The 12,428-nt window shown below is 33.6% G+C and overlaps 1 protein-coding gene across 2 annotated transcripts in view; it reads right to left on the bottom strand.

Annotated features, from left to right (window-relative positions):
• Positions 1-11,336, bottom strand: part of GABRG1 (gamma-aminobutyric acid type A receptor subunit gamma1) — a gene marked incomplete at both ends in the record, with an annotated part of 62,860 nt that extends 51,524 nt beyond the window's left edge. Inside the window, one exon of one of the 2 annotated variants that reach the window (XM_082653818.1) lies at positions 11,057-11,336. In XM_082653818.1, the coding sequence (XP_082509944.1) occupies positions 11,057-11,160 (104 nt within the window). The remainder of the gene's footprint in view (positions 1-11,056) is intronic. The other variant, XM_082653819.1, reaches the window with a different exon arrangement.
• Positions 11,337-12,428: the final 1,092 nt, after the last annotated feature.

Raw genomic sequence — 12,428 nt, 5'->3', positions numbered from 1 at the left:
AACCCAATCCAAAAATGGGCAGAAGACCTAAATAGACATTTCTCCAAAGAAGATATACAGATTGCCAACAAACACATGAAAGGATGCTCAACATCATTAATCATTAGATAAATGCAAATCAAAACTACAGTGAGATATCATCTCATACCAGTCAGAATGGCCATCATCAAAAAATCTAGAAACAATAAATGATGGAGAGGGTGTGGAGAAAAGGGAACACTCTTGCACTGCTGATGGGAATGTGAATTGGTACAGCCACTATGGAGAACAGTATGAAGGTTCCTTAAAAAACTACAAATAGAAATACCATATGACCCAGCAATCCCACTACTGGGCATATACCCTGAGAAAACCATAATTCAAAGAGTCATGTACCACAATGTTCATTACAGCACTATTTACAATAGCCAGGACATGGAAGCAACCTAGGTGTCCATCGACAGATGAATGGATAAAGAAGATGTGGCATATATATATATATATATATATATATATATATATATATATATAATGGAATATTACTCAGCCATAAAAAGGAATGAAATTGAGTTATTTGTAGTGAGGTGGATGGACCTAGAGTCTGTCATACACAGTGAAGTAAGTCAGAAAGAGAAAAACAAATACCGTATGCTAACACATGTATATGGAACCTAAAAAAAAAAATGGTTCTGAAGAAACTAGGGGCAAGATGGGAAGAAAGATGCAAATGTAGAGAATGACTTGAGAACACTGGGAGGGGGAAGGGTAAGCTGAGACAAAGTGAGAGAGTGGCATGGACATATATACACTACCAAATGTAAAATAGATAGCTAGTGGGAAGCAGCTATATAGCACAGGGAGATCAGCTCGGTGCTTTGTGACCACATAGAGGGGTGGGATAGGGAGCATGGAAGGGAGACGCAAGAGGGAGGCGATATGGGGATATATGTATATGTATAGCTGATTTGCTTTGTTATACAGTAGAAACTAACACAACATTGTAAAGCAATTATACTCCAATAAAGATGTAAAAAAATACGATACATATTGCTGAGGCTATGATTACAAAATTGAATTTCAAGCTGTTTAGGACAAGGCAATAAATAATATTAAATCATATAGCAAAACTTAAAAAAAAAAGACTCATCTCTAAGATTGTAACAAACTCCCATAAATTATTTAGAAAAAGATGGATGATCCATCAGGAAAAAAAAAATGGGTAGAGATTTGATTAGGCATTTCACAAACAAAGATAACCAAATGGGAATGAGTACATGAACAGACACTCCACATCATTACTCATGAGGAAAATGTAAATTAAAAACATGAGATACCACTATACATAAACCACAATGGTTAAAATAAAAAACCTTGACAACACCAAGTGTTGATGAGGTTGTGGAACAACTGGAACTCTTGTACAGGGCTGTGAGGGCAAACTGTTAAAACCACTTAGAAAACTCCTTGGTGTTATCTCCTAAAGATGGATGTGCACACACTCTATGACCCAATAATTACACTCCCAGGTACATACTCAACACAGATGCATAGTATGTTCACCAAAATGCTTGTTCCACAATATTCAGAGAAGCATTAGTGGATGTACCATCAATTCAGAAAAAAGATCCAAATATGCATCAGTAGTGGAATGGATAAATAAAATGGGTTATTTTTTTTAAAAAAGTGCAGATGAAGTTCCAAACAAGTCCTCACCTGTGATCTGTTGCTCATGACAAATTAGTGTTTGTTTATGAACATCAGATACATTTCTATAAGTCAAGTGACAAGTTCCAGGGAAGAAACATACCTCTTCTAATGTTTCTGAGTAGACTATATTTTAATGTCAAAGCCTACAGGAGCTAACTTTTAAAGAGTATGTATAGGCACTGAATTTAGATCTGAAAGTCAAAGAAAATAAAATTTAAAAACTTTAATTCTTATTTTCTTTTTGCCTTTATATTCTACCTGCTTAATTCTTTTGTACAAAGCTCTTTTTAGGGTAGTAATGCTGAATCATTTTTATTGCTCATAAAAGTTGGTAAGGAAGCGAAATAAGTAAAAGATGATAGATAATAGAGTTACAGATTTGAACTTTCAGAGTTTTAGAGAGGTGAAGTGATAGTCCACTCAATTCTGTGATTATCCTCTTAACACAAAAGAATTTGGGACCCATCACTTGAGGCACAGAGAGGAATGCTTTGAAAATTTGAGGAGGGGGAAGGGAAGCATGCCTAGAACATTAAATAAGTGTGTTCCAGTTTGTCCAGTGCTTAACTTTACCATAAAATTGATCACACTGCATCTTAATTAGCTATTTACTTTATTTATTTATGACCCTCTGTAAGCTCCTTGAAAGCCAGGGTTAAGGTTTTCAATGTGATACCATTGGCTCTTAGCCTGACATATAGTAGGTATAAAATTTAAAAAAAATTCACTAAGTAAATGAATAAATGGACCGAATATTAGAAATCATCTTGCTGTTTACAAGTAAAATTACAGTGAATAAAGAAAATAAACAACTGAAAACTGTAATTATTGGTCTTAATCAGAGAATTGATTGTAGTTAACCTAATATAAATTTTAAAACATAGTAGCAGTAGCTTTCTGATTCTAGTATTCATCCATCATAAACTTAAAAAAAAAACTGATTTCTTTCACAATGATAATACAATCTATAAAACAATTACAAAAAATATAGCAGGGAAGATCTGTCTTATGTGAAGAAACTAAAACACCAATTGAAGAATATAAGAATAGAACAAAATAAAGGCAAATAAATATTTTGGCTATAAAACAATATTATTAATACATAATTCTCAAATTAGTTTATAAATTTAATAAAGTTTTAATTAAAATCCACAGTTCCTATATAACAGATTAAAATCATTATACTGTAATTAAGTAGAAGAATCAATATAAGAATTACAAGAAATTATTGAAAAATAGATTGTTAGATGAAATTTGCCAGAATAAAAAGAAAACAAAATAAAGTTACTGTAATCAAAACCATATTGTGATAACACATAAAGAAATCAGTGAAAACAAAATCAAACCTTCAAATTCAGATCCCAAGTGTCTAGAAATTCAGTATACAATAAACGTGACTAGTCAGTTTAGAAATGAAAGGATGAATTATTCAGTAACTTGGATTGAAAGGTTTATCAAGCCATTTAGAAAAAATAAATTAGATTACTACTTAGACAATAAATTGCAGATATATTAGAGATCAAAATATAATAAAGTATAAAACTATTAAAGAAAATATTGAAAATGTTTTTTAACTTTTGAGATGAGGAGGTCTTTCTATGCAACATGTAACCAAACCAGGAAAGGAAAAAAAAATGACAAAAAAAAAAGGAAAAATAACTCATGGAGGACATAAGACAGTTTAGACAAAGACTGGAGACAAAGGATAGATTGAGACAAAGATATTTACAACATAACTGGTATACAGAAATTTCAGAGGGAAAAAAAGACTAATAAAAATAACAAACTGTGCTAACATTTACTGGTAGCAAGGGAGAATAACTTTAAAATGTGACAAATTTTAGCCATCACATTGGCAAAATATTAAAAGATTCATTACATTCAGTACCATTGATAATATAGATAAATGGCATTTTTATAAGCATTAATAGAATAAATTGCTCTAATAGAATAAATTGAGTAATTTGGCAACATTGATGAAATATTGAAACTAAAAGCATGTACATATGTGTGTGTGTATATATATATATATATATATATATATATACACAGTAACAATATTCATAATAAACAACAAAAAAGAGAATCTGTAATGGAATAATTTAACAAATTATGATACTTCCTTAATATAGAATACCATATTATCATTAAAAAGGAGGTACAACTAAGTATGTGTACAAACCTACAAAAATATCTTTGATACTAGCTGTGTGACAAAAACAACTGTTAGATTTCATTTGTATAAAAAATGTACATACAAATGTGTATACACATATTTGTTTAAACTTATGGAAAAACCTGGAAGTATAGGCTCCAAATTGCTAAGTAATTTTGAGGAGTAGAATGGACTAAGTGTTATTCCATTATTATTCACATTATATGATCAAAACGATTATGACATTAGGGAAAAAATTTTTGGTTTTCCCATATATTTCAACAACATATATTTATATCACTTAGAGATTGCTTAAATTGTTTGTTTAAGGAAACAAGTAAAGAAAAATAAGGTCTAAACTATTTGTGGTAAAAAATTTAAAATATTTTATGTCCACAGAATAGAACAGAAATTGGATTATATATTAATGATTCTACAATTTGAGATGTGGAATATTAGTCTCAGAGAAAAAATAAAACATGACATCTTCATCCACTGTGATTTTTATGTAGTTTCCTTGGTAAGGTAGAATACATAGCATCTTTAAAATTACACTAATGTTAGGAAATTAAAGGCAATAGAGATTACTTTGGGCACAGAGAGCTTCACTGTTAGTTTCAAAAGGGGTATGGCCAATTCCTAAATCTAGTAGAACATAGTTTGATCTGGTTAGATAAGATACAGGAGTGTAGGGTTATATTAGTTAATGAGAAAAGCGACAGATTGATATCAGAATCGATTTTTAAAAATTAGTATAGTGACATATTTTTAGAAAGAAAACAAAAACAGAAAAATATAAAATATAGCAGATTATTTTTTGTAACATCTTTGCTCATAGTTTAGTGATTGATCCTTAAGATAACAACTAGTACTAATAATAAAACAATATATTTTTCCAGTTTTGGGATTTTTTTATTTGCTTTGTTTGGCAGGCCAATGCTATTTTGTTAAAACAGAGTTTAGAAAATTGGGAATCGTGCTTCCAAAGAATAGTCTTTAGGGGGATGATGAATACACAGAGATTATAAATGTTCTTTTGAGAATGGTTCCATGTGAATATTTTTTGGAGGAAGGGAAAGAAACCATAATTTTCTTCACATTCCATTAAAAAATTACCGCTGGATTGAAAGTATATTAAACTGAACACCAAATTTTCCATTGTTCCACTTTATATTCATACAACATAATGGAACATAAATTAGACTTAGAAACATATAACACTTCATGACATTCACATTCTCTAAGCCTTTGATGCACTTATGCATCAGATAAATTCTATCAGGCTGCTAAAATTTTTGCAAAATTAAGGCATAATATTGAGGCTTATTAAATTATAAACGATATGAAAAGATCTTAAAATTAAATGGAAGAAAGAAATGGGAGTCGTTCTTTTGAATGCAAAAAGATGTACCTTCTCCCTAAGTCTTGGGACCATAAAATGAGAGGTAAAATAGTTTCATTGACATAAGTATCCTCTCAGAACTTTCACTTCAAAAGGGAGAGAATACAAATGAATAGAACAGAAACAACAAAACACTCTAGTCAACTCCAGTTATGATAATTTGCAGGTTTTTCAGAAAGAATTGTACTAAGGAAATGACAGAAAGAAATATACACTCATAAGACACCTGCACAGAGTAACAAATTGTAGAACACAGATGTCTGATTAAAACTTAAATTTAATCCAACCAATAGGGCTACATTGTTCTACTCAATGTGGCTATTTAGTAGAAAAATAATCCCTGCTGATAACACTCTACTGCATGTGTTGGAAAATTATTCTAATAGTGGTACACATCTAGGCCGACTGAGAGGTAAATGACCTGCCTATATTGAAATGGATATTTGTCTAAAAATAGGGAGAAATGTTAAATCTCTAAATGAATTGTATTTGTAAGGAGAGAATGCCTACAGTTCAAAAATTTACTTCTAAACTAAGTTATATAGGTTTTAATAGGACGTTGCTATCTTAATGTCATATGTTAGATGACCAAAGTAAAGGATATCTTAGGAATATAGTTTTCAAAAGGCCCACCAAAGCATGAGACCATACCTCTGGCCACAGAATATTAGTGTTATCTTCCTATGTATATTTTTCACTAACACTGACCTGAACTTATGCCTATGACAGCTAAGAGCATTCAATCTTTTCCCAGAGTTACAATTGATGCCAATCTCCTTAGTGTCTCCACTATAGCTCATCTAGAATTGCAAGTAGCTGTTATAGCATTTTATTGTCTTTACTTGTTTATATTGATAGACCATCTCAACATTAACTACTAGAGTTTAAGTTCACTGGGGTCAGGGGCTCTGCCTTCTTTGTCCAGCACGTATACTATCACATATATGTCCTATATACACTATACAAACACTACTAGCGCAAAGATTATGTCTTGCTTTCCACTGTGTCTCCAGTTCCCTGCTTAATACATGGTAGGCACTGAGTAAATATTTGTTGAATGAATGCTAATGCTTAATAACTGTTTATTGAATGAATTAATAGCTAAGACTATTTCCTGAAACATGGGGCTTCAGTTGGTTAAACCATTTTAGTACGGATAGAATTAGATTCTGAGATATTTAAAAGTAGAAAAAAACATAAATTTCATCTGGCTCTCACAGAGTACAAGAACTCTAACAAGCTTCTGCTTGAAGTTTAGTGACAAGACATCCATTATTTTGTTAGAATGCTTTTGTACTGATGAAAATCTGGCTTCACATAGCTTTCACTACTTGTTTATGGTTTGTCTGTAACATCTATACATAATAAATTCAACAATGATTTTCTCTAGCATCCTTAAGAATATATGATTCCTCAATAAAATTTACCTGAATTCAAAATTCTTGCTTTTAACTCTCTATCCAGTGGTGTTTTTTCTAGATCAAGAACTCCAGTTCGTTTAAGTTTTTCCTAAAATAATTAATCCAGCACTACACATAATATTCTAGATTATGTGATAAATACATAGCGGACTGTAACTTACTGAGCTTGTGTCAATTTTACTGTCTCTCCTCTTCTCTCCTCTCCTCTCCTCTCCTCTCTTCCTTTCACCTTTCCTTTCCTTTCCTTTCCTTTTTTTCATTTCCTTTCCTTTCTTCCTTTTATCCCTCCCTCCCTTACTTTCCAACCCCCTCATCCACAGTTATGTTAATTGCTTTGATTTATATGGCATTTGTAATCTTGGAGGAAAGGTGATTAAAAATTCAGGCTCTGGGCATAGAGCACATGGGATCTGAGTCTTGGATTCAGCATTATCAGCAAGATGATCTTTAGTGAGTTTGTAAAATTTGCTGTGCCCTGGTTTTTCCATCTGTGAAATGGGGAGAATAACAGTATCTGGGCTTTATTTTCCCTTCATTTTTGATTGGTAGTTCGGCTAAGTATAACATTCCAGGTTGAACATTTATCTTTAGAATTTTGGAGACATTTCCTCCATGGTTTTCTGGTATTATAGATGAGTAATCTCATGATGTTCTAATTCTCTTTCCCTGACTGTGATCTTTTCTATCAGTACCCTCTAACCTTAAAAATTTAGACTCCTGTTTATCTTTGGAGTTGTGAAGGTATATTTCCTTATTTTGACTACAAGATGTTTTCCTTTGATTAATACCATAAACCTCAGCCTCAGCAGTGTGTATAATGGTAGTACTCATGTAGAACACTAGACACAAGCACTATCCATATGGTTAGTTCTCCTGTCTAGTTTATTCACCACTGTAAACGCAGCAAGTTGCACTGTGTAGAGCACATAGCAGGTATTCAATAAATATTCGTTGAATGATCTCTCCCATAATCCAAAAGATATTTAATAATGCACAAACAATTCAAGGAGTTTACTGCACTTAAATTTAACTAGAATAAAAAATTCTAGAATTACTGAGATTCCAAGAATATCTGTTGTTATGACTTTTCAGTTAAAACTTTAACTGTCATGTACTTTGCAAAAATTTTCTCTCTTGGTCTTGAAACAAGCTGGAAAGGTAGATGCCAGTTCTACTTTTCACAAACGAGGAGTCTCTGCCTCAAAGATTTGCCTGATTTCAGCCTAGTGGGAAGTGCTGAGGCTGAAACTAGAATTTACATCTAATGGTCGAGTCTAGGATTCTCAGTTGGTAACATGCATATATGTGAATTATTCTCCTGAGGCCTGTGGCAGTCATTTCATCATATTTTGACAATATCTCAAGAGCCCTTTTTTTCAGTTTTTCGCCCTGCCTGTCTCCTCTTCTTTGGGACCCCACCTTCATTATTATTTTCTTAGACAAATTTTAATCACCTTTATATAAATATATAAATATAAAATACTAGATTTGTCTTTTTCATTTTTAAGATGAAAAAATCAAACATTTCCTTTTGTTGATAAGCCAAAAATGTGACTCATAGTATATAATAGGATAAAAAGGAAGACGAGTATACCAAAAAGACTCTATACACAGGGGATTTATCAATTATAGCATTTACATTTTAACTTCAAAATCATTTTGTCCCTCAGTTCTTCTTTGAATATTTAATTATCATGGAGCATCATTAGTCATTTTGTACTCATTTGCATCTACATTTTATTAGAAAATGAAGCCAAAGCTCTGTATGCCTAAAGAAAAATCATGCATTACCATCTCCACAAAATATATTACTGAAATTATTTTAAAATAATATATTTTATAATGTAATTATACTTGAATATTGTCATTTGGGCAACTGACTGCTAAATTGTATGATTATCGACTCATGAGATTGTTTTTAGAAACAATCTCTAAAACAATCTCTCTTTAGCTCTCTCAAAGTATAACTTCTTAGTCAAAGCTTACCATAAATTACATTTTAGATTATGTAAAATCTCAAAGCACTTTTTCAATTCTTTTCAAAAGTCTGATTATAATTATATTTTTTTCAACATTACAAATAAGTCAACTCAAGCTTGAGAGATTTTAACCAACTTGCCAAGATGCCATAGAGCCTCACAAAGAATGAAACATAGGAACCATGACTACAGCTTTTAATTACAACAACAGGATTGGTTTTCATAGTTCAGCAATGTAAAAATCAATGAAGTGCCTCTCCTTTATGCTCTTGATGAAAAATAATGAGTAAACAAGCTACTGTCTTTGATTAGATACAAAAAATAATAGCCTCCAATTCGGTAAACCCCAAAATAGGTGACTTTGAAAATTTAAATTAGAAACTGGCATCAGACATCAAAATTCTTACAAATAGAACCATCTGTGATTAGTTTTAGAAAGGTCCCTCAAAAGAAGAAGAAAGGAAGAAGAAATTATGAATGTAAATGGTTTATACATGTTGACATCAATTATCTTCAACTAAATATTAAAAGGATAAAAAGTTCATCACAACTGTAGCTACTTTGAAAAGTGAAGACATACACTCTCATAACTGAGACCCTAAGAGTTAATTACAACAGCAACATACAGCTTTATTTTTTAATATGTATATTTTCACTGGCCAGAATAATCCATATTCTCTATAGTACTACGATAAAACGATTTATTTATTTTAGCTGCATAACGCATCTCTCTCTCTCTCTCTCACTCATACATATGACCAAAACAAAAGTACACAGCATTCCCAATTAGAATTTCCCTCTTGAAAACTGCTACAAAAAGCCAGTGATGCAGCTATTGAGTTATTTTATGTTTCAGTTCAAATCTTAGAAATATTGAATACAAAAACTTGAAGAAATCATAAATGATCTACTACTGCCCTTCATTTCCTAGATGAAGGAACTGTGTTCAGAGTGGTTAAGGACCCTTGACACATAGAATCATGTCTCCAGACTTCCAGAGCCCATCTCTGTCCACTATACCACACAACTTGTTAATTCTGAGCAGCTTGAAGAGAGTCTGAAACCCATCATGATTCTCATAATGTAAATATCCTCAAGAAGAAAATGTATTATTTAAAACCAAACATCTCTTTAAGTAGACAGTATGCCCTTTAGTAAGCAGCTTGTCTATTAGGTTGCAAGAGAAACTTGCACTTACAGTGATAAATCAGCTTACAGGTTGTTATTTCAGAAAATCACTGGGTTAGTCTGTTTTTACTTATGAGAACACAGATTCATTTGCGATATTATGAAGATGCATGAGAGCACTAATACATGGCCTACCAAAATATCTTCCATAATTTTATAATATATTAAAAGAAATAAACCATTACAAGGCACTTAAATATAAGAAATAATTAATCAAGTAGTATGTTTGTGCTCATGCAGAACATTTATGTTTCTAAGGGAAAAGGGTAAATAAACTAAAACTGTAATATTTAAAAATCATTGAGTGTCAAACATATTCTGGCAAGTCTAACATTACTTAGCATACTTTATTCTCTATTTTTGGAGAGAAAATACAGTTGTTCTATCTGTTAGTAATGGTAAAAATCCACTCTAGCTATATGCTAAAAATAATCATCATAATAATAAATTTTAGCAGTGATGTAAGTACTTAAAAAGGCATTTTTCCATCTCTATAGTGATTGCATTTTACTCTTGAGTTCTAAGCACTCCCTCTCTCTCTTCCTCTCTGTCACACACACACACACACACACACACACACACACACACACACACACACAGAGGACAATCACATCACCTTACAATATTTATTTACTTGTACACAGCCAAGTTAAAAAAAATGATTCAAAGCTGGCTCAGTAAAATATACATGGTTATTTCTAACTTAAATGTAACATAGCTTCAACCCTGATGGATTTTTAGCCATATTTATGATCTTTCTTAATGTAAAACTTTGATTTTTTTTAAGAATAGCAAAAAGGTAAGGGAAAAGGCAATATTACTGTATAAAAAAGCATCATACATGCCATGCTCTGTAACAAGTTTCTAAAATAACTTTGTCTTTAAAATGCAGAATCATCCAGAAAGTTCATCAGTGGCATTCATTGACTAAATGTAGTAGCGAAAACATTTCTACTCCCCTCCCCACTTCCAGTAACTGAATCTTTACTAGTTTCTACTCTGCTTCAACTGAGTTAATCTCCATGCTTCACACATAGGCTAATTTCATTCTATCAGAAAAAGAGTAGATCTAATCAAAAAATAAACTGATGGTAAAATGTTGCACATGTGCCCAGGGAAATGCAAATTATTTAACCTAGAATGATTTTTTTTTTTAAAAAAAGGAGAAATGATGGGGAAGTGGGTAGATACCAAAGAATAGTTTTGAGTCCTTGAATTTACTCACCAGTTTCCCAGATGCAGGGTCAGTAACAGGAACATCAACCTCAACCCTTTCCTTTGACTCCACAGAAGAAAAGGGTAGAAGAGAAGAGTTTTCCAAGAACCCATTGGAATCGCTTTTTCCGCTCAGTTCTCCAAGCCAGGACTTTTCCTCCCACCTTAGCTGCAGCCTGGTGAGTACAGAAGGGAGAGTGTGGGAAGGCAGTACACCTCCCAACCAGGTAGGATGCGACTCCCAGCGGAATTGAGCAAGGGAGCCAATCAGACCGAGAGGATGCTGGCATAAATTATCTGAAAAGAAGTTGGGCCAATCAACGGCCCCAAAAGGCGGCGCTTCCCCTACTAGAAATCGAGCCCAGTAGGGAAAAGGGCTCCGTCTTTCTGAAAGAAAAACAAACCTCTTCTCCCTGGCAGCCTCAGAGAAGCAGTTGAGTGGCCCTGACAGATTTCCCTCGCTAGGGAAAGACGGCTTCCCTCTTCCCTCTAGCCTTCCCTCCTGCCTGACTATATTTCGGGGATCTGTTTCCTCTCCCGTGTTTGGATTCTGAATCTGTCTTCCAAGAGGGATCCTTGGGGAGTTTGCCGTGCCTAATTGGTTTTCCCAAGGCTCGCGAAGATTCTGCTAATTTTTGTTAATTATTGTTGTTAATTTTGTTGGGGGGGAGGGAGCGGCTCATTCCTCTTTGCAGACCCAGCACCTGGCACGATGCCCAGCACAAATATGTCCTCGGGAGATGTTGAAATATATAACTGAATGAATGAATGAGCGGGCTGGGTGCATTCCTGGTAATCACGTTTCCTACCCACCCCCCTTCTGCTGCCTTATAAGAGAGGATTTGCAGTCTCCTCTCTCCGGGCACCAGAAGATGATACTAATGAACAATACCAGACAAGAATAATCTCCTTTTACAAAGACATAAACAAAAATCCGATTTTAAAAAGGTTATTTTAGTCATAGGAGCTGGAGATCGATTACATGTGTAATCCTTGTTCTCCCCTTTGCGTTTGTTGAGCTCCAGTGTTTGGTACCTAACTTCAGAGGCTCTGCTTTGAGTTTGCAGCAGAGCCCAACAGTTGCCATGGCAACTAGAAAGCCTCTGGCAGCTCGAACAAACTGTAAAGGCTAAGACAGTGGTGGTGGTGGAAACAGGTTTGCTCTGCCCAGCCATCTTCCGCCTCTATGCCCTCCTAAATCACTGCTTCCCACCGAAGCCCTGGGTTTGGGGTCTTTGGCTGTCATTAATCACCTCACAACCACCTGGAATTGACCAGATTCAGGGGTGAACTGCAATTAACCACCGAGTTACCTTAGAGTATTTGTCTCCCAGCAAATAGTTCAAGGTAGAAGTAACAGTGTTTGTGCATGAGTAGCTGTT

This window comes from Grampus griseus (assembly GCF_964374135.1).
Source record: "Grampus griseus genome assembly, chromosome: 4".
Taxonomy (NCBI): Eukaryota; Metazoa; Chordata; class Mammalia; order Artiodactyla; family Delphinidae; genus Grampus; species Grampus griseus.
Note: the sequence above shows the minus strand (reverse complement) of the source record. Positions and strands in the feature narration are given on the sequence as shown.